At 53.9% G+C, this 23142-nt stretch overlaps 1 protein-coding gene across 1 annotated transcript in view; it reads left to right on the top strand.

The window, feature by feature from the left end:
• Positions 1–20900, top strand: part of FAM155B (family with sequence similarity 155 member B) — a 21894-nt gene extending 994 nt beyond the window's left edge. The window contains exons 2-4 of the mRNA XM_015625998.1: positions 2–341; positions 17198–17369; positions 17861–20900. Of these exons, the coding sequence (XP_015481484.1) occupies positions 2–341; positions 17198–17369; positions 17861–18273 (925 nt within the window). The 3' untranslated portion in view covers positions 18274–20900. The remainder of the gene's footprint in view (position 1; positions 342–17197; positions 17370–17860) is intronic.
• Positions 20901–23142: the final 2242 nt, after the last annotated feature.

The following is a 23142-nucleotide window of genomic DNA, read 5'->3' as shown; positions in this document are numbered from 1 at the left end:
CCGCCGCGCCCTTCTTCGCCTCGCCCTCCTCCAAAAGGACCTTCCTGCAGGCTTACTTCAGGAACTTCAACCTCTCCTTTTGTGATACTTACACGATCTGGGACCTGCTGCGAGAGATGGCCGGCCCCGACGGCCTGGACTGCAGCCTGGACAACCTGATGGTGGACCTGGTGGTGGCGGCGGCCGGGGCGCTGGGCGGGGAGGCCTGTAGCAGCTGCGTCCAGGCGTACCAGCGGCTGGACCAACACGCTCAGGAAAAATATGAGGAGTTCGACCTCTTGCTGGAGAAGTACTTGCAATCGGAAGAGTACTCGGTCAGATCCTGCCTGACGGACTGCAAGGTACGAGGGGCCGTCCCGGGTGAGCTGGGCCGCAGGGGGATCTGTGCTGTGGCGGTACCGTGGTCCCCCTGCTCTCACACCTTCCTGCAGGCTGGGATCTCCTTCTGCTCTCCAGATCTCTCGTGGCAGTGGTGGTGGGACAGGTCTGGAACCCTTGGGAAGGCTGGACAGGGTGGTGGGACAGAGAAGGCAAAGCAGGACTTGGCCTGAATGAGCACTCACACATCCCTTCACACCTCTGCACACACGGGCAGCTCCCAACATTCCATTCCCAACACCCTGCTCCCAGCACCTCAGTCTGAGCACCCGACTCGACACCTCACTCCCAGCACCCCAGTCCTGACACACCACCCCCAACACCCCTCTCCTGACACCCCAATCCTGATGTGCTACCTCAGTCCAAGCACCTCACTCCTGACGCCCCAATCCCTGCCAGCCTCATCCACTCCCCTTTCCATGTGCACCCCTGTGCACACGGGGGTTGAGCTGGGGCAGCTGTGGGGCCCTTCACCTTTGCCTCAGATCTGCTGCTGCTCCTGGGACAGCCCAGGGTTCTGCCTGGCTGTCATTAGACCAGCAGTGACCTGAGATGAACCGTGGTTCAGGGCCCCATCCCTGTATGCAGCTGCTGTTTTCCAGCTCTTTTCACCCTTTCTGCCCAGGGAGCTGACCCAGGAGTGCTGGGATGTGCCTCCCATCTTGGTGTTCTCCCCAGTGTCACTGAGTGTTCTCAGCCCTGGGGTACAGCCCCTGTTCTGAAAGCTGATGGGTTGGTTGCATCTCCCAGCATCAATGGGATTGAGGCTCAGATGGAGCCATCTTCTCTCCCAGATGAGAGTTGTGGTTGGATCTCCATAAGACCCCTAGTGTGGTTCTCCTGGATGTTCCATTCTTACAAGCCTGTGGTGCCTCCAGCTTCCACCTGCTGCAAGCTGCCTGGCTCATCTCCAGACATCACCTCTGGGAAGAGCAATGGTCTCCGGAATTAAACCTGCTTCCCTTTCTCGGAACTGTGTCTTGGGCAGTGTGACAGCATTGTCCCCACAGGGATGGTGGCAGAGCTTCCTCCCTGGTAGTACAACAGGGTTGGATGCTCTTCTTCTGGGACAGGAGTTTTGAGGGACACTTGGACTTGCAGGGAAGCTCTTGAAGTGATGTTCATGCCCTGGGAAAGTGCGGGAGCAGCACCAAGAGCAGCACTGGGACACTGAGGTGTCTTTCACCAAGGCCACGTTGCTGAGATCCTGGCCACTGCTCCAAGGGTCGCTCTGGTGAGGTGCTGGGTTTGAGCAGGAGCCTGTGCTTGCATTCTGGGCCTGGGCCAAGGCAGGTAATCACAGTCTGCTTCCCAAATTCCTCATGTTTCCAAGGGACATAGCATTCAGCCTGCTCTGAGTAGTTTGGTCCTACTGCTCCACTTCCACAGGGAGTTTGGTGCTGTCCATTGTGCTGCTCCCGCTTCCAGGGGCCCAGCAGGATCAGGATCTCCCTGTGCCAAGTCTGGTGGAGCATAAACATTCCAGATTCAGGCTTAGCTTCCACCGCTGCTGGGAGACCCAGAGAGAGAAGCAAAAGAGGTGAGAAAATAATCATCATGTTGGGACTCCAAAATATGTAGAAACAGAGCAGTGCTTCAGTGAGTCTCCATTAAGTGTCCCTGGGTTTAACATCCTTGATGGGAGAGCAGGAAATGTGCTGGGGAGATGCAGAGCTGGAGGCAGTGGCAGGACTCAGCCCTCTTAAACTGGTTCCGTGTTGTGTCAGTGCATCCTTAGAGCATCCTTAGAGCATCTGTGAGCTCCAGCCTTGCATTCCACAGGCAGCACTTGGGAACAGGAGGCAGGAGGAGCAGGGACAACCTGTGCACACTCCCCTGGGCCACCCACTGGGAAATTCCCATGGGAGTGCCTGAGTCTACACACTCCCACCGAAGCCTTCACGGCTCCCATCCTTTTGGTTGCTCCTGAAAATCAGGCTGCTTTGTTTAAGGCCATTCACTCCGTATTTATGTGTCTTATTCCAGCCTTTCGCATCCATGAGATTCAGCTTTTCCCTCTCAGTGGCTATTCTCCATCTGTGAATTGAGGCTAATGCCAGACCCCTCCAGCATTGTGGTGAGGAGGGAGTTTTGGCCTGATTTTGTGGTTTCTGGACGTGAGCAGGGACTGCAGTTACTCATTGCCTTGGAAAAATGTGGCTGGCGGGATTTTTGAAGCAGTTTGAATTTGTATTTCCCATCCAGATGCTGGATGATACCTGTTTGTGAGGGATGGCAGAGCTATTGCTTGATGGTGATAATATCTGAGAGTAAATAACAGGAAAACAGGAGAGGAGTGGAGGAAAACAGAGTGGAATGTGCAGTTCAGCCAGTGTGAGAACTCCTGCAGAGCCCTCACAGCAGGATTCTGGCTGCATAAGCTCTGGAGCTGGAGAAACAGGATTTAAATGATAATTCTGGGACACAGGACCATGGGAGCGGGGCTGTGCATGGAGGGTTAGCCCCCATGCTTCCCATTTGCATCCCTGCCATTCCATAACAGCAGCTGGAAAATAAAAGATGAGGAAGCACAGCAGCTCCAGCTCACCTGCTCACAGCCTTCCTCTGCAGAGCCACAGATCCCTCTGGAATTCGGTGCCTAAGAAGTCTGGCTCAACAGACAGCTCACAGGGAACTCTGTGGCAGCCAAACCACTCCAGTGATTTTGGCTTTTTATTCCACCTCATTTCAAACAACAGCAACACCAAATCCCAACTGGAGCTGCCAATTCCTTCTTACGGCAGCAGGTTTGACCCCAAGCTAAAAGTTTTGAAGCGTCTGAGTGTTGTGGATTGGTTTTAGGAGACACATAATTCCCTGTTAATAAATCATCTTGAGAGCTGCCCTCAGGTTTGGGGAGAAAAGGGAGGTGCTGCCAGGAGGGGAAACAGCATCCTAGGCATCCCAGCCCTGGATCCATCTGTGCCTGGCGATTGGGAAAGACTGGACCAAAGTGTCCCTGGGAGATAGGAACCCCATGAAATGGTGGGGTCTGTGTGTAATTCAGATGCTGAGATTACTCAGTGCAGTAATACTCTGCCTCTTTATTTTCTGCTTGGGGATCATTCCTGGGCAGATCCCACTTTCTGCACATGTTGTTATACCTGTGCAGCACTGTCAACTTCCAAATCACTCCTTGGAAATGTTTTATTTGTTACTCTTACAACTAACCCCAGAAATCCCTGTGGCTGAAGGACAGTAAATCATGAAGATGCACTTCTGGGGTTTATTGTTTGCATTTCCCATTTGTTGGGATTTTGGGGGGGTCTGACTCCCACAGGGACACTCATGGACGGGGCACCAGCATCCTGTGAACAGGAGGAAGAGAAGGAAGTGAGTCCACAGGGTTCATCCATCTTCTCAAATACGTTTCACCTCATGTTGCAGGGATCTGCCTGCCAGCTGCTGGGTCACGGTGCTAGGTAGGGATGATGTGGATAAAAGGTAGAAAACACCTGTGTTTTTCTGAACATAAGTGGGAAAAGTCATTAACTGAGTCAGGAGCAGCTGCTGGACACCTCCATCTCACCTGTTGCTATGTGACTTGTACCCTTTGTCACTGCAAGACACAATGAACTTGGTGCACAGTTGTGGGGACACTTTGGAGCATCCTCCTGTGACCAAAGGAGGTCACAGCCTGGCAACACGTATATTGGATTTGTATATCCATCAGGAAATGTGAGGCAGAAACAGCACTCAAATTGTCAGCCCAGGCTTTGCAGGACTCAGTGCAGGAGGAAATCGCTGTCCTTCCAAAGCAGTGTCCTGCTTAGGGCTCAGTTGTGCCTTTTTCCCATCTTTCCAAACAGGAAAAGAGCAGTGTTGCTCCAGCTCAGACGCCAGATGAGAGCTTTGCTCGTGCCAAGGCCAAGCTCTGCGTGCTGGCTCCCGCCCCAACAGTTCCCAAAAGTGCCCCCTCCCACCGGTCCTGGGGCAAATCAAGATCTATGGGACAAAGCCTGCGGAATTAAAGAGTCATTAGGCTGCAAGAAACAAAGCTGTGGCGAGAGAAGGGCTGACAGGCAGGAGGGAGCTGGCAGCAGAGCTGGGCAGGCTGGGCTGGACAGGACCTGTAGCATCTCAGATGTGATTAGATTATCAGGTTTTTCTGCACACGGGCCCGTGGCTGTGGGATCTGGTTCTGCACCTCTGGTTTCCCCAGTACCCCTGGCAGGGCAGGATTTCACTCCTGAGGCTTCACAGTGATGTGGTGAGAAATGGAGGCTGCTCCTGCTCTGGCATCGCCCCTGGCACAGCCCACACGGAGCAGGAAGCAAATCCCCAGTGCCCTCGTTCAGCAGCCTCTGGGGTCCTGTTTTCTGGCTCTTGTTTAACCAGGAATAGCATCAGTAATGGGCATCACTGCGGAGCATCCCTCCCTGTGGAACATCCTCTGGAAACCTGAGCCTGCAGATGCCAGGAGCTTTAGAAACACCATGTCTTGGGGTTATCCCAGTGCCAGGGATACCTCTTGGGGGAACCAAAGCAGCGTTTTACCCTCACAAAAGTAACTCAAGTTGAGGGGTTTTTTTGGGCTGGGCTTGTCCAAAATACTGCCTCAACCTGGTGCACTCCTGCTCTTGGCCTGGATGGCTCCTTGCACAGAGGGAAGGTCCCTTGAGAACCACAACAAAAGTGGTTTCACCAAAAGCTTGTGCTTTTTAAAGGGAGTTACTTTAGTACTGAGGCTTCCAGAGAATCTGTGGACAGGTGACTGCAAAGTTGCTCCCTGGACCTGGTTCAGTGTGGAGCGTTTGGTGCACCAGGAGCAGCAGCACCTGGGAGGGGAGAGGCTGCTCCCAAACACCTGTGTCTGCTCCAGAGCTTCTCCTCCAAAACCAGCCTGGCCAGTGAGGTGTTTCATGAGGTGAAAAAAGGTTCCAGAGTGAATTCCGAAGTAATTCCAGCAAATCAGCGCAGTCATTTGGCAGCTCGAGCAGGAGCACGTGCACAAACTTAGCCGAGTGTGTGGCTCCATGTTCCCCACCTATTCCATGGGAGCAAAGGGAATTTTTTTGCAGCCCTGTACAAAGATGTGATTCAGTTGTATAAAGAATTTGGGCTAAAGGACCATGGTGGGTTTAGTCTGCATGTGCTGTGGCTGCCCAGTTCCAGTGCCTTGTGTCTGGTACCTCCTTGATGCTTGAAAACTGAGATCAAGGCTTGGAAAACAGGAGAAACAAAAACGGAACTGATGGAATAAAGGATGTAGCGGTGTCAGGAATGTGCCAGTGGTACTGGGACTTGTGAGGGCTGCAAGCCAGGCGGGAGTGGGAATGCTCAGATGCTGCTTGGACAGTCTTGAATTTTCCTTGAGGTTGAGACCTGGGAGTGTGTGGTGGGCTGGAGGCGGAACCTACACAGGTGCTGTGGGGTGAAGCTGCCTGGGGTGGGGTCAGGGTGTGAATGGGAGGGGTTTATGGGGGCATTGGATGGTGTTTGGCTGCCTCCTTTGTTCTGGTTGTCTGTCAGTCCTTGTTGTCTGCCTATCCTCACTTGTGTCTGTCAGTGGTGCTGCAGGGACAGCCCACAAGTTTCCAAAGGCAGCAGCAGGTCTCCATGGAGCAACAGGCAGGTCGGCAAATGGTGCAGGGACAGCGAGGGAGGGTGACATCTGTCTCCATCAAACTGTCACCAGTAGCTCCAAGTGCCACAGGCTCCGATGCCTGTTCCTTCTCCGTGTGCTCCCGGCTGTGCCTGCTGCCATCCCAGCTCGCCTGCTGCAAGTCCAGGTTCTTCTCCATGCCTGGGAGCACGGTGGGCACAGGGGCTTCACCAGCAGGGTGGGATGAGCTCCTCAGAGGTGCCACCTCAGCAGCTGGAGATGGAAAGTATCCGGCTGCTCTGTGTGGTGCGGGAAGGCTCTGGGAGTCAGGAGCTCAGCAGCGCGTGTGGTGATATCAGCGGAGTGTGAGAGCTGGGAAAACCACACGACCCCCAAACCCCTTGCTGTGCACATCCATTGTCACAGGCTGCCTGTGGTTGACCAGGTCAGGGCTGTCTTGCCACGCTGCTTTTCCTACCAGGCAGTGATCCATGCTCCCCATGGACAAAGGGATCTGCCGGTGCCATGCTGACTTCCAGCCCTGCGCGCATCTGGGAGAGGAGGCAGCACCTCCCACACCAGCACCAGGAGGAGGGAGAGGATGCACAGGGTGTCTGCTTGAACCCAGCTGGACCTGCCCTCACAACGGGCTTCACCTACCTGGTCCCTGCCTGAGGACAGGATTCTTTCCCATCAGGAAAGGAGCCGTTCGTGCCCAGTGGGGATCACACATGGCCTGGCCTGACCCCAGTGCTGGGCAGTGCCAAGCATTACACACAGAGAGGGTTTGTCAAAACAGCCCCAGGCCTGTCCCTAGGGATGCCCCACAGGCTTTTCCTCTGCTGTGGGCTCTAGAGCTGCCCTGCAGGGTGGGAGGCAGGCAGAGGCAGGATGTACTTGGCTGCCGGGGGGCTATTCCTGCTGTCACCGGGATGCCATTAGGATGCGACTCATGCCTGGCTCCACGCAGGAGCTCAGCTCCGCTGTCCTTTGAAGGGCAATGACTCAGGGACAGCAAATCTGTGAATGAGACACGGAGGCTGCCTGGGCAAGAAGTAGCCATCTGTCCATGCTGCTCCAGCCCCATTCCCGTGGGCAGAGCCAGCAGCTGCCTGCCTGGAATGGCTCGCCTGCTTCAGCCTCACTCCTCTTCCCAGCTCCTGGCTTTTCCCTGGGGCCTCTCTCCCAGCTGTGCTCCTGGGGTGTCACAGCTGGTGCTGGCGGCATTGACTCCCCCAGATGCTGCCAATGTGGCCACTGTTTAAAAAGCAGCATGAAATGGCCTCACCTGGCAAGGATTTGGTTTTCCAGAGCCCTGTCCGTGCCAGCATCCTGGTGTTCCTGGTCCTGGCTGGAGAAGGTAAAGCCACCTGCTCTGCTCATCCTTTTGGGAGTAACAGATACACGTGTTTGACATCTTGGCTGGAATTTTATCCCTGCACAGCAGCTCTGCAGCTCTGCTGGTGGGTGGAGGCTGTGGATGGACAGGAGAGTGAAGGTAGAGCTGGAGAGGGGGCCTGGAAGTGGCTGGGATGTGGGATTTCCTGGTGAGGGGTGTGCCAGCACCTGGGTTTGCCCAGATCAGGGGGCCTGGAACCCCTGTGCCCACAGGCACCAGTCCCAATCATTCCCCACTGCTGGTGTTTGCACAGGGAGAGGAGGCAAGTGGAATTTTCTTGGCATTTTCTGAACGGCTGCAGTTTGGGAAGGACTGACTGGTGCTAGCAGAGCTGGAGCTGTGTTTCTCTCTTTAATGTAAGGAGTTCAACCCCCTTCAGACCTGGGCATCTCTCTGACCTGTTCTTGGTCTTCAGTGTCATATTCCTTGGAGCTGGTTGCCGTCTGTGTCATTTTCCATAGATGTGGAGAGGAGGAATCCACAGGGATGTCTGCCTGTGTGTGCAGGGAGCAGCGTTTTCCTGCCATGCCGTGTTGCTTGTTATCATTCCTTGCTCTCCCATTCAAATGAGACTGTGGGGAAGCACCAGGAGCTCCGGGGTGGCAGCCTGGCTTGGAGCGTGCTCCTGGGACCTCTCTCCAGACATCCCTTGCTCATGGGAATGCAGGGGAAGCACTTCTACTCTGCAGAGCATAATCAGGGACAGGGATAGCCCCAGCCTGTCCTGGGCTTGCTCCAGGGGAGAGCAGCAGGAATGGGGCTTCCCTGCAGTAACGCATCCCTCGGGATTCGCTGCCTGAGGAGCGATGCCAGCCGGGAGCGCCTGCCTGCTGCTCACCACGGAGACTGGGAGTTATCCTGGGGCTTTCCCTCCCTGGAAGGGAGCGGGAGATCTCTGCAAGTGGTGTTCAGCCAGGGATAGAAAAGCAGAGGTTGCAGCTCTCGGGTCTGACATGAGCCTGTTGTGTGTCTCCAGCAGTAGGAGCTGCCAGGAGTGCTGATAAGCATCTCAAAATCATCTTTGCTTGCATTTAAGGGACCTGTGGGCACAAGCTGAGGTGGCTGCAGGGCCCAGCATGAGCGTGGAAAACTCCACACTTCCCTGTGACCATGGAAGGTGCCCAGGAGCCGGGATGCTCCTGTCTCCTCACAGTTTGCTCCATGAGGAAGCAGGGATGGGCCAGATCCTGCTGCTTGCCCATCTCTGTGGGGTTCACAAGGATGACATGAGGGACCATGTTCCTCCTGCTGCCTTATACCTTGTCCCATTCCCACTCAAGCCAAATGGGACCTCACGGGATGCTGTGCAGGGGACTCCTGGCAGAGTACAGGATTATCCCCTTCCATAGGTGTTGGATGCCAGATAGCCCTTGCTGGGCTGGATGCTCACACCATCCTGAGAACAATTTTCCAACCTCACCACTTCCTTGGAAGGGGGATGAGCAGAGAAACTTCTCCCTCGCCCCCATCACTGGCGGGTAATATATGGCTCGTGGCACTGAAGTGTCTCGCCTTTATTTTTTTATATCCTATCTAATGTAACAGGATGTTCTCATTAGCTGTATAAATGTTTAATCCACTTTTGAATCCTGCTAAGCCCCTGGCTGCAGCAGGATCTAATGGGAGTGAATTCCTCAAGCCATTCTAATGGATTGCAGGGACCTCACTTTCCCTCTGTCCCCAACTCCATCGTGTTCAGCTGCAGTTTTGCAGAGGTCTTTAATTACTTTTTAAGTCATTGGGCTGGCAGGATGGGCTGGTATCTGACCCACTGGGGGCTCGCAGGTGAGGGATTGTACAGGGATGGAGCTGCTGGAGCAATCCTGAGGAGGCCACAGAGCTGCTCTGAGGGCTGGAGCGTCTCTGGAGCCAGGCTGGGAGAGCTGGGGGTGCTCACCTGGAGAAGAGCAGGCTCCAGAGAGACCTTAGAACCCCTTCACTTGCCTAAAGGGGCTCCAGGAGAGCTAGAGAGGAACTTGGGACAAATACCTTGAGGGACAGGACACTGGGAATGGCTTCCTGCTGCCAGAGGGCAGGGTGAGATGGGATATTGGGAAGAACTTTGTTCTGAGTGTAGTGAGGCCCTGGAACTGGAGGTCTGGTCTCTCTTCTTCCACCTCGGGGCATGGCCATGTGGTGTCACAGGGACAGAGCCCTTCAGATGCCAATGAGAGCTGCTCTCTCCCTGGCCATCAACTCCTGTCTCCTGGTGTCCACCCCCTTCCCACACAAACCTCCACACTCCATCTGGCCTTCCCTTCCTGACAAGTTTTGCTTCTCTCCTCTGTCCTCTCTCCTCTGTCCTCTGTCCTGTCTCCTCTCTCTCCTCTCTCCTCAGCCAAGACCCTTTTTGAAAGGGGAGCATGGAGCAGCAGCCTGGATTAACTGCAGCCTGGGAATGCTGGTCCCTGTGGCCTCACAATGCTCCTCCCTGGCTGGGATCATGGGACAGGGACTGGCTGTGCCTGGGGTCTGGCAGCAGTGCCCACAGGCAGCCCACCATGGCTGGACCACCATGTCCCAGACACTGCCAGGGAATTCCCAGGGTCATTGCAGAGGACACAGCCAGGATGTGAGGAGGGGGGACTGAACAGGAGACTGACATCAGGAATGCTGGGATAAGAGCTCCCATCCATGAGCAGAGCACTGTCACCCTGTGCTCACCCCCCTTGGAGAGAGGATGCATCTACCCTGAGGTGGGGTTTGATAATGAAATGGAAATATTCCATGGGAATTGGGATGTTTTGTAGCAGTGATCTGGGAACAAGAGCCTCCTGCAATGGGCTGTAGGAGTGGTTGGGCAGGGCTGGGTGGCTGGACAGGGGGTAACCTCCAGCCTGCACTGGGAAAAGTGGGAGCTGTGGTGGGAGGGAAGGGGCTGCAGACACTGCTGGGCAAGAACATGGAGCAACCTGTGACATGCACAGAGACAGGCACTGGCTGTGGGAAGCAGGAGGGCCTGGCAGCGGTCACTGCCTTCCTGTTCATCCAGCTGTGCCATTAATTACTGTGATTAATCAATAGACACAGGCACATGGCCATGTCAGGGTGCCACGTGCTCTGTCCCCTCAGCACAGGAGCTGCCAGAGGTGTCCAAAGTGACTCCAGAAGCTCTGCTCTTCCAGGGAATGCTCCCTGCTTCAGTACAACCATGAGCATAAGCTCTTCCTCCTGGGTTTGTTCCAAGGGGAGTGTGGCATCTGCTGGGATGAGACCAGGCTTTTCCCTGGGCTCTGCACACAGCAGCCCTCGGTGCCATGAGCTGATGAGCAAAGCCAGGAGGCTGTGACTGTGGTGTCTGTCCCCTCAGAGCATTCCCAGGGCTGGGAGCTGGCACTGCCACCCCCCTGCCCATCACCTCTGGGTGCTGGGGTTGTATGTGTGTGGTTGCAGAGACAGCTTGGGGTGCTGGTTTTCCCATTCTTTTCCACTCCACTCCTTCCCAAGGCATGAGTTGAGCTGCCTGGTATCATGACATAGTGTGACAGTTGTTACCTGGCCTTGAGGTGTGTGGGGGGTCACGCTTTAAAGCTACTTTCTTTTAGTTTTGGCCAATGAGTACCTGAGGCATTGTGTGTCTCAGACTGGGTTTGAGTTGTTTGGAGGGGAAATTTGGGGCTCTTCCCTCTAGAAGAAGGAGCTTTCAGACAATCTTTAATCCAGGAACTGGGAATTAAAGCTAAAATGCTTTAAAATGAAAACTAAAGGTTTTAAACTTTAAAACTATCAGCTGCTTCATGAGGTGATTGAGTGGTGAGTGAGTAGCTCTGACAAATTGCTTCCAGGTAATTTGGAAGTGATTTCATCACTCAGGTCAAGGGATATGGTCTTGTCCTGTGGGATGTAGGTGGGAAGTCACAGTTGGGGAGCGTAGGGGACGTTCCACTGCCCAGGACCTTCCCTGAGGATGAGCCTGGTTGGTGCCAGACCTGGACCACCCTGTGCCCAGAAAAACACACAGGAGGGATGCAAAATGCTGTCATGGATGGGATGGCTGAGGGAGAACTTCTGGGAAAACCAACCCTGGAGAGCGGTGGGCTGCAGGGTAATGGAGAGCCTGGAATGAGCATGTGCCAGCCAGCCCAGCAGCTCCATGTGGAGTTTCCAGTGGTGTCTGAGGAGCACCCACTCCAGTTGGGATTGCCATCAGTGCCATTCCCTGCAGCCTGTGTGCATCCATCCCCATTCCCCCATCCCCATCCATGTCCCAGGCATTCCTGCTGGCAGCCCCATCCCAGCACCCACCACAGCCGCCACTCCGTGCCCTCTGGAGCTGGGTACAATGGGCAGAGGCTCCCCTGGTTGGGAAACGGAGGAGCTGCGGCTCCAGTGCTGTCATCGCCAGGCAAAAGGCAACTTTATATTAAAAATGAAGGAAAAACAATACAAATCCCATAATCCTGCCCAGTTGTTGGGGTTTAGGGTTGGGTTGGTGTTTTTCTCCCCCCTCTCCTAACCCAGAGCATGTGAATGTGTCAAGGCAGGGATAACAACTCCAGAACTATCAAAGAAACCAAAAATCAGCTGTTCCAGAGATGATGCTGGAACAGCCCATAGCAAGGAGAATTTTTAAAAATGCCTTAAAGAAGCTGGTTTAAAGCTCCACATTGTTAGTGTCTGAGTTAATTGAATACAGTGGTAATTGGACATTGCAGATGTGTTTGTGACTCCTCCTGGCTGGCCCTGGACCTCAGCATTCCCTTAATCTTCTGCCATCCAAGGGGGCTCTTCTCTCCCCCCCCAGCCTGTCCTGCTTCCCGCGCTGCATCCTGATGTGCCAGAGCTTGGAGAGCTGCCCAAGCAGCTCATTAGCAGTGCTCATTTCCCTGTGTCCAAGATTAATGAGGCACAGCCACTCCAGATGCTCCTCTCAGGCCAGGGTGGAAATGTGAGTCCCAGGAACTGCTCTGGAAGGGGAGGGGGATGCTTCAGGCTGGGGATCTGGCAGGGACAGGCAGGGATTTTTCTTCCCATCCCTGCTGGGAGCTGGGTGCACCCAGTGGGAAGAGGGAAAGGAGGAGAGTCATGGTGGTAGAGCCCAACTTCCATAGTGATCCTCACCTCTGGTCCAAGCACACTCCCAGATCTTCTTCTGGGGTTATTTTGTAGGGAAAACAACCCTATTTCCCTCTCTGCATCTCCCTCTTCCAGAGAAATGGATTTTGGGATGGGGTTGCTGCCCCAATCCCTGCCTCTAATTAAGGAGAAGGGTTTGTTATATTTGTGCCATTAGCAGGATTTTCCTTGGGGAAACTTCCTGAGCATTGATTCCTGTTCAAATGGGAAAACAAACACACAGTTTGTTGTGTTAATTACAGCTGGCATTCCCGGTGGGCATCCAGACTATCCCAAGCACTGCATCCTCTGCAGTGGTGGTGTATCCTGAGAATGCTGCTCCATCCCTGCTCCTCTGTTGTCCCAAAGTGGAGCTGGGATGGTTCCACAGGCAGTGCCAGTGTTCCCAGCATACTGGCAGCAACTGGACTGGCCTTGAAGTGGCCAAATTTGTGCAGAAATCCTAAGGACACAGAAAGACTTTGGAGAAGCTCTTTGGTGGGGAATGCTCTCCTGGTACTGACAGGAGACAGAAGAAATAGTGCAGGCAGGGAAGAATTCCCATTTGGCACAGAATTCCCTGTGAAAGCACCATCCCTCTGACTGCTGCTTCCAGATCCCACTGGAAGTGTGAGCAGACAGGGAGCTGAATTCACTATTAGAAATCCAATTCAATTTGGGGTTTTTTTTAATGTCATTTATGATGAGGTTTTTCATCCCACCTGCAAAATTTTGATGTGGACAGATAGTCTGTCCTCTTCCTTCCATATAAATTGGGTGTCTGAAGTTGGCTCCTTTCCTGGGCAGCCAAATTCCGTGTGCTTTCTCAGAGTCATGCAGCCAGTCCTCCAGAGCTAAAAATGCAGGAAGAGGGCACCAAATTGAAGCTATTTTGGAGTTGAGGTCACTTATATTTACTTGGCCAGGCTGGAGATCTGCCAAAAGCCAAACCAGAATGGAGGGAATGCTGATTGCAACCCAACCTGCTTCCTGAAGAATCCAGAGAGAGCAAGGATGAAAACTAGGGAGCTTTCCTAGTTGATCTAAGCAGGGAATCATTTTCTTCCTGTCCTAAATTCTCACATGTCCTTTCTAACAGCAGAACTAAGGAGGTTGTATGGGGTAAGCTTAGAGATACCAAAACCTTGAGCATCCCAGGGGATTTTCTCCTTGTCTGTGACATGGATTTCTGTGGGTGAGTGATGGGAGGACACTAGGATCTCCTGGAGATCTACCTGTGTCTCAGCCTGATCCCAGTGGAGTGGGAGAGCCCTGTTGGACCAGCAGGTCTTGGATGTCTCTGGTTTTGAGTACACACAGGCAGTTTCCATCCTGCAGAGCTGCAGGAATTCCTGCTGCAGCCCCTGGAGGGTGCCACAAGGGAATGGCAAGGGCTGGCTGGGGTCAGTGCTTCCCTTAGGGAAGGCAGGTGCTCTGGAAAGGGAAGGAAGAATGGAATGCAGCCAGGGAATCCTGGTTCAGGTTCTAGATGAGTGCTCCAGCTCTGCCCTCCCTGGTGGTATCACCAGCTCCTTGCAGTCTCTCCTTCCATATTTTCATTAAATTCATGGAATGTCCCTGTGTGTGTGACCCCAACCCTCTGTCAGATTTCCCTGATGGAAATCATCACAAACATTCAGGGGGAATATGTGTGGATCCATGCAGAGCCTGCTTGTGCCAGCTCTGTTTCCACATGAGAGGAGGATGAACCAAAGCAGCTTCCCACGAAACTCTGGGAAATCTCCTGTTCCGGCTGCCTTTTCCACCCAAATTTGGAGCTCAGGTGACGCCCACAATGCTGTGCTGGAGCACTCAGTGTACCCTCCATGCCAGGCTGCATGTGAGCCCAGGTGGGAGCTGGGATGTGACTGGGATCTGGGAAGCAGCGTGGGAGAGAGTCGGAGCTGGGAGAAGACTGGCAGGAAATGGGAGTGAGTAAATCAGCCGAGCTCGCCTGAGTTGTGACTAAAGGGGGAGCGTGAGACATCTGCAAATATTAGAGATGTGTAAACACGGAGCAGGGAGAGGGAATGGTGGAGGGAATGATTGAAGGGAGTGAACTTTTGGATGGAAAAATGTAGGTCAAGTAGGAAGGAAAACTTGTAGGCAGCGAGATAAATGCTGTAAAACAACCTCCTTGGGAAACACGAGGAAGTCCCACTGATGGAGATGTTTATCCTGAGGCAGATGAGGGTTGGAAAAGAGGCTGAGCTGGAGGGATGGATTCAGGGTGTCCATCCCAGATGGGGCTGGGCACACCAGTGATGTCCATCCAGCTCCTTGTGTGTTCATAATTCTCTTTTAAACTACAGGCTGGTTGTGGTTTAGTTAATCCATCCGGATTTTAATCCTGAAAATTTCTTGGCTTTGGGAGGAATTCACCTGACTTCAGCCAGTTCAAATTCAAGCAGGTCATCCACACCAGCTGTCCAAAATCCTGGATGGTCACCAGGGGAAGGAGAAGCTCATCCAGCCCCTCACTGCCAGACACTCTGAGGGTCAGGGTGTTCTCAGGACACCCTCTCCTTGTTGCTATAAAGGCAGCCCAAATAATTAAGGTTATTAATAAGGCCTCTCTGTGTTTTGTTCCAGATTACACTGGAGTGTGTCTGGAACGTGTGGAAACAACAGCATCATGTCCAGGCAGGGGTTTTTTGAGTCCTCAGATTGGACTAAGGATATGGCCTGTCTGAATAAATCCTGGGCACTCAGTGGGTGCTTTGGAGCCCATTTTGCACCCCCTGGTGCTGTGTCCCTTCAGTGTAAGGTGTCACTGTCCCCTGAGCTCTCTAACCCTCCTTTACCTCCTGTTGAGGTTCCATAGCAGCAGTACCAGGTCCTGCTTTCCCAACAAGAAAAACTCGTGGTGCTTGCAGAGGGCCATGTGCCACCCACTGAGGGGTCCTGCTGTGTCCTCCTTGCTGTCCCCGTGTCCCCAAGGGAGCAGAGGCCGTCAGGGAGGGCAGTGTTGCAGTGGGGGTTGTGGCCCCTTCAGAGCGTGGCCTCTTCCTCCTCAGCTCTAGGGAATCAACTCGGGCAGATCATGGAGTCGTGGAATGGTTTGGGTTGGAAGGGACCTTAAACCCATCCTGGCCCTGGACACTTCCGGGGATGACATGTTCAGAGATGCAGACCCAGACCTCAAAACTCTCCTGCTTGTGTCCTCACACTCTGCAGAGTCATTCCCTCCTCTGGAGCCGTTCTACCGTGTCCCAGTAATTAACATCCAACAGGACAAGGAGAACAAGCACCTGCATTCCCTCATCCCAGGAGGAAAACCCTGGCCACAGTACTGGGGACTGCTCCAAAATGTTCACTCCATAAATTGTGTCCTAGTGCCCTTTATACTTTTTGGGATGGAAGTTTCACCAAAGCTAACACAATTCTGTAAAAAGTCTGGGTTTCATGATTTGGCATCTTCCAGGGGAAAAAAACCAAACTAAAATAACTTGCCAAGAATTTCCCAACCAGTTTTAATCCTGAGACACTACCGTGGTCCAAACAAACGATGATAAGGATCTTTGGAAAACATGGGGAAACAAAGAAGTGATGGCTTTAAAGCCTCCAGAAAATGAAAATGCAGCTGGAAGGAGGAGCACGGAGTTTCTTTAAGCATGCCAAGGAGGGAAACTCTTTCCCTTTGAATCACAGGGAGCCCTTTCTAGCTGGTTTCAAAGGAAGTTGGATGCGGTGGTGGAATGACCGCGGTGCTGTCACTCGTGCCCACATGAGTTCATGGATGAGCTGGAAGTGCCACGGGTTTCTTGCAGCCTGAGGAATGATGTACACCAGGAGAAATGGGAGCTTTCCCTCCCTCTCTGCTACAGCCAGTGGAGACAACTTCTCCTGTGCCTGATGCTGGGGAGAGAAAGGAAATTTGGGAATATGGTTGTAACTGAGGCCGTGTGGGCTATGCCCAGCTGTCTGCCATGGGCACAGGCACATGGAGGCTGGGAGGGAAGAGGGAAACCCAGGACTGGACAGGCTGGAGAGGCAGGGAATGTGACACAGCCTTGCAGTCACAGCTGAGCCCCCAAGGTGCTCTTCCTTCTGGAAATGTTGCCAAGCACATCTTGAGGTATCAGGAAGGTGAACAGAGCACATGGAGACACCTGTACCGCTGGTACATCCCAGTGCCAGAGCATCCATGGAAAATGAACAAGTTTTCCCCTTGAGCCAAAAGAAATGGCACAGCAGAAGTTCCAGATGTCAGGGAATCAGGAATCTCTCCCAGGACCTGGTGGGGAAGGTGAGGAAGGTGTTATTTGGTGACAGAGAGGGACAAGCCTGAGGTGCAGTGGCTGCATGTGCTGCATCCCAGCTGCTTTTGTCCAGCAGATTTTCCAGCAGGAAGTTTCCAGTAAAGACCAGCCCATGATGTGTTTTGCTGTCCCATGTCCAGAGCTGATGGGGGCCAAGGCACTTTAGAGGAGGTGAGAATCCCTCCCCTTCCCAGGAGAGCAGTGGGATGTCTTGGGGATGAGGAGGATACTCTGGGACGGGTGATAAACAGCATTTGAATTTTTTTGATGGTCTGAGCTCTTGGGTCACTAATGTTGGCAGAATCTGTTGCAGTGCCTGGCTGTAGGGGACATTATTCCATGTGGTAATTAGCTTTATTTTTGTGGTGGATTTAGCTGGATAGATGAGTTCCACCATTACACTCCAGTGGGTTGTTTGAATCCATCGCTGTTCAACAAATGATACCAACACACATTTCCCACCAGAGCTGGGAGCTCTCCCCTCCTCTTCCACGCTTCGATGCTCCAGCTATCCCAGTGCTTAGGAAATGACTTATCCCTCTCCATGATTTCCCCCAGGCTGTCTACAAGGCGTGGCTGTGCTCCGAGTACTTCAACGTGACCCAGCAGCAGTGCCGGCAGCGGATCCCATGCAAGCAATACTGCCTGGAGGTGCAGACCAGGTGCCCCTTCGTGTTACCGGACAATGACGAGCTGATCTATGGAGGTTTGCCTGGCTTCATCTGTACGGGTAAGGAGGGCCGGGCTCACACCGGGCACGGGGGGTGATGGTGAGCCCTGGGGAATTTCCAAGCCACTTCCCAGGTTTGGAAGTTGGTGGAGTTGGGAGGAGGGGCAGTGTAGAAACATTGCCTGATGCCGAAACACGGCCATCTCAAGGATATGGGATAAGGGGTTAAGACAGCAATATCTCAGCTCAGGAGGTGAAAGTCCTACTTCTGACTGAAAGTTAAAGCATGGGAGGAGCTGCAGATGATGGGTTAAAGCAGGGTGGGAATTTTGAACTGCTGTGAGCAGGATTTGAGGAGCCCTGAGCTCACCTTGCTGGTGTGTGCAGGCTCACAGATGCACTGGGGCATGTGTCCCAGGGGGTGTCTGGGTGTCTTCGTTCTCAGGTGTGCCCATCTCACTGCTGGTGGGCACCAATGCTCGCTTCCTCCACAGCCTCATCCTCAGTGTCCCACTGACCCCTCCTTCTGCTTCCTTCCTTCCTTCCTGCAGGGCTGCTGGAGAACCAGCTGCCCAACGAGGAGGCCAAGTGCTGCGAGGTGCAATGGGACTCCTGCGAGCACCCCCCAGACAGCAACGAGGACACATCCCCCAAATCCACGGCGTCAGAGTCACTCCATTTCCACCGCCACGACCCCCACCTCCATCACCAGAGGCAGAACCACTACCACCTCTACCACCACCACCACCACCAGTACCACCAGTACCACCAGCCCCACTCCCCGTCCTTGCTGCCGGTCTCCGCGGGGTCTCGCCTCAGCAGCAGCAGCAGGATCAGACTGTGTGTGCTGGTCCTGATGCTCCTCCACACCATGGTGTCCTTCTCGAGCGTGCACGGCGGTGCCGGGGGGCTCAGCCTGGAGGCCCCACCTGCCCTGGAGGAGAGCGTGGCACGGGACGAGTGACACAGAGGGCAGAGCCGACCTCCAAGGAGAACGCCAGATCTTTTTCCATAAGGGGGGCACATGCTATTCCTCCAATGGGAGGCACGGGATTGGGGGTGGCGCACACGCACCCCCGCACATCCCCCAAGAGCTGCTCGCGGGGCATCCCCGTGGTGAAGAGTCTCTAACGCGCACAGGGCTGCGGGACCCGGCGCCAGAAGGGTTCGGGCAGGGCCAGCATTCCCGGCCCCGCAGGCGCCGGGCGGGCAGGAACAGCACGGGGGCGGGGAGACCGAGGGGAGGGGTCCCTTGGAATCGAAGGGTGTCCCCATGGGACTGCCGAGGGTCCCCCGGCCGCTGCCGCGAGTGCCTTGGGCGCCCGCGCCTCCCCCTTGCGCCGTGCCGAGGTTTGACGGTCGGCCCAGCCCTCGTTCCTTTTCTCCTGGGTCTGTGAATCCCGAGGGAGCAGGCTGAGGGGCAGCACCTCCCGGCACAGCCTGGCCCACTCCTGTCCCAGGGAAAAGCCACCGGCTCGGGGCAGACTCGCCCCGGTGGGGCGCAGTGTCCCCAGTGCAGCGCTGCCTGGCTGGTGGCGTTTGGGGACAGGAGTGGGATGCTGTGACACTGCACTGTGGTACCACTCGGGGTTGGTCTCACTGCATCCCAACCTGCTCCTCCAGCCTGGCCTTTCCTGCTCCTCTGTGTGAGGAGGAGGAGGGGGAGGAGGCACGGAGCAGGAGGGATGTCCCCAGCATTCCCACATCCCACTTTGCCAAGTGTCCTGATGATTTGGTGTAACCTTTTCTGTTGTCCTTCCTGGCTGGTGAGACTGGTCTCAGTGAGGAGTTGGGGAGATGTGGCTCCAGCAGCACACAGGCTGTGAGGGAGAGGGTTCCCACGTGGCAACAGTTTGGATGCAGGGAATCCCAAAGGCATCCTTCCATGCTTCCCAGCTACAAATCATTGACTGGATGGCAGGAGGACTGGGCAAACGGGCTGGAGAAATCTGGCTTGGAGGGAGAGTCTCCCACACAAAGAGGCACTAATAAAGCCCAGCTAGGGAGGAGCATTTTTGTGAATAGTTTCAATCCATGGATGCCCCCAGATCCGGAAATTTCTGGGAGCCCAGCTGGACTTGGCCAGGCAAGGTGCTGGCTGGTGCAGCCTCATTCGGCTCACTTGGGGTGATTTTTTTTAACCTGAGCTCAGCATATCCAGGGATTCAGCCCCAAACAAACATCAGATCTCTAGGATCTGATCCCCAGGTCATTTCCTGGGAAACTCCCAATTCTCCACCCACCCACCAGAACTGTTCTCAGCATGGACACTGCGAGGTGGTGCCTCCGGGCCGGGCACCAGGGGCTGTAATTTGTCCTGGGTGTGGGCAGGGAAGGAAGAGAGGGTGTTTTAGCACAAGATCACGAGTTGGGTGTGAACACACTCCCTGCTCCCAGAGGGGCTGGGATGGTCCCTCTGTTTCCAGGCTGGCTCTTGACAGGAACCTACAGCAGAGCCCTGTGTGGGTCACTTCAGGAGACAAGGATGGAGCAGGAGGAATGTCCTGCTGCATCCCAAATGGATCCCAGATCCCTGTGAGGGTGCAAGAAGTCTCAGAGCTGATGACCTGTAGGAGTTTTGTAGTTTCTGGTCTGTGGAGGTGAAGCAGAGCCCCGTGAGCAGAGCCCCATGAGCAAAGCTACTTCCTGCCTGGCTGGAAGAAGGAAGTACCAGGCATCTCGTGGGAAGCACAGGTTTCCTGACATTTCCAGCCCATTTCCAGACCAAAGAGGCTCTGAGAAGCAGCTGAATGTTTGATTCCTGCTTTGACTTGAATCTCAGAGCTTTGGGGTGATGTTTACACACCACCAGTTGCCTGTTCCCAAAGTCCTGCAGAGACGAGGCCTGTGATCCCATTGTCCCATGGGTTTTGGGGTGGGAGAGGTGGTGCTCATGGAAGGTGGAGAGTGTTTCCTGACCAGATTCCCTTGCTGTTGCCATCCAAAAAGTAGGATGTCTCTCATTTGACTATTCCTCATGACATCCATATAATTTCAGCCTAGTTTACACCAATCAGAAGAGTTGGACATGGAGCAGTTCTGCAAACCAGGATCCAATCCCTTGGTTTTCTGTGAGCAGTGGGTTGTGGAGCTGCTCTGATAAGGAGTAAAAGCTCCCAGGCAGGCCAGGGGAGGGAGCACAGCCCCGTCCCTGCCTCCAGACAGCCGGATCCTGAAGGAAATTAGATTTCTCCTGTACTGCCAAGAGTTAAGCTAATTCCAGGCGCCTCTCTCGGAGATAGACTGTGTCCAATCTTGGAGCGACTCATCGGGAGAGAGAAGAATAGCCCAGTGTGGTGCGTCAGCAAGTGGCCCTGAGTCACTGGCCCTGTTCATTGTGTCATGTGTGACACTGAGCAGTGCTGGCGGGCACGCGGTGGCCCGGCCTCAGTCCCTGTGCCTCATCCAGATCCGGCACCATCCTGAGGGATGTGTGTCCTTCTCCCTGCCCCGAAGCCCTTGTGCCGTACGGGTGATGGAGCATCAGACCAGGCTGGTGATGGGTGATGTGGGATTCCCAGAGAAGCTGTGGAAGTGTCCAAGGCCAGGTTGTACAAGGCTTGAAGCAACCTGGTCCAGTAGGAAGTGTCCCTGCCCATGGCAGAGAGTGGAACAACCTAAAACCATTCCATGATTTCATGATTTCCACAGAGCTGCAGGAGTGGGATCCAACAACCCAAGTCATCTCCAGGGCGTGCAGGCAGGGATTTGCTGGGATAACCTGTGAGCTGTGAGAAACAGTTTCACTTTCCCTAACACCAACTGGAGGCTTCCCTTAGGAGGTCAGGAGCATGTGTTGCATCCCAGGGAATATGGAAGTGGAGCCAGTGCAGAACTGGGCTGGTTTGGGTGGCTACTGGAGAGGTTTGAGCCCCATCCACTGGGAGTGAAGAGGCTTCTAGGGCAGGAGATCCACACCGTGGCTCCCAGGGGGTGTTCCCAAGAGAACGAGATGCCAGAGAGAGCACAGGGGATGCGGATCCTCTCTGGGAGCGTGGGATGGGCTTTACCTGCTGCAAGTGGAAGGAAAGTGCTGAGTCTTCCCAGAGCGAGGCTTTGGAAGGAGATCTTTTCTGTAGCGAGTCTGGGCTGCTGTCAATAAGTTTTGTGGTTTTAGGGCACCATATGCTGCATTCAACACTTTGCCAGTCTCCTTAAATGGATCCAGACAAGGCTGTTCCCAGAGCAGGAGCAGCTGGAAGTGGTGTATGGAGCAGTCCATCATCAGGAGCCCGTCGGATAAAATTCCTGCCTTTGGTCTGACATTACAACCTCCTAATCCTCCATCCCCGAGCGCTCTGGCTTTGCTCTCTGAGAGAACAGCCCGGGAAGCAGACGGTGACATTGTCTCACTTAACACCACTGGCATTATTTTTATTTCAAAGTGGAGGGAATGTGCCTGGAAAAGGAGGGAGTGTGCTTGGATAAAGAAGGAATGTGCCTGAATAAGGAGGGGAAGAGCTTCCTTACCCTGTGTGTCCAGGGATGCTGAGCCCTGTGTCCACCAGAGCAGGGCCCTTTGCAATCCCAAATGCTTTTCACATTCCCAAAGCCACCTTGTAAAACATGAGCTCTAAAGGATTTATCCAACCAGGAACTTAAACCCAAGGGGCTTTGTCTTTTTCATCCAATGATCTTATCTCTTCTCCCTAAAGAAGATGCCCCGTGTTGGGTTTAATGTAAAACTCAACTTTTCCTTCAGTGGACAAACTTCTCTTTGCTCAGAGAAAATTCCCAGTGGGAAGCAGTGATTCCTCCCTGGTGAGGGGGTTTCTCATCCCCAGACAAATGAGGGGTGGTGATGTCTCCACAAGCTCCAGGTGTGGGCAGAGAGAAGGAGCAAAGGGAGCTGGGTCCAGCGTTATTCCCGAGTTTTGCACTTTCATGTAGCTGCCAGTTGTACAAATTAATTAAAAATAACTGAAGAAAAATCCCAAAGAAAGGCCCCGCTTCCTCTGGGGAACATTAATCATTAGCTGAGTCTTTTTCTTATGAAAATACAGATCCATGGTAGCCCCAGGCAGAAGATTCCCAGGGAGAGCCCTTACCATTCGTGCTCGGAGTTAGGGAAATCGCTTTGAAAGCATCTGACAACTAAAGCAGAACATGTTGAGTAACTTGGCAACACTGGGAAAACATCTGGAACTGGTTTTCCTTCAACACATTTTGCTTTGCTTCAAGAGGAGATGTCAGGGCAGTTCATTCACTGCCACTCAAGGCCATGGGCGGGGCCAGGAGACACTCAGCTGCCGCCTGGAGGAAGGGAATAAAGGGAAAATCCTGGATATCTGCCTCTCCTGGGCAGGATTCTGTGGGGCCAGGCCATGGAGTGTCCCTGCGTGGAGCTCTGCAGATGCCACCTGGTCTCTGGTGGCACCGATGTGGTGGTTTGGGATGGGTTGTTGAAGTTGCCTGGAAACGCTGTGGCTGCCCCATCCCTCTGAGTGTCCAAGGCCAGGCTGGATGGGGCTTGGAGCAACCTGGGATAGTGGAAAGTGTCCCTGCTCATGACAGGGGGTGGAACTTCATGATCTTGAAGGTCCCTTCCAACCCAAACCATTCTGGGATTCCACAATTTCCATAGAGACAAAGGGAATGAGGTTCCATAGCCCAGGTTACCCTCAGTTTGTGGTTCATCCTAATCCCATTCCTGCTGGCATCTGGGAAAGGAATGCCTGTAGGGCTTGGTGGAGACAAAGTCACGACAGAAATGTTCCTGGATTCTGCCAGAAAGTGATGAGGCAGTGTACTAGTTTGAAAGCAAACCAGTGGGAGATTCCAAGTCAGAATTATGATTTAAGAAGAAAATTAAGATAAAGGCAGTAGTACAGAA

Source organism: Parus major, chromosome 4A, assembly GCF_001522545.3.
Source record: "Parus major isolate Abel chromosome 4A, Parus_major1.1, whole genome shotgun sequence".
Lineage (NCBI taxonomy): Eukaryota > Metazoa > Chordata > Aves > Passeriformes > Paridae > Parus > Parus major.
Note: the sequence above shows the minus strand (reverse complement) of the source record. Positions and strands in the feature narration are given on the sequence as shown.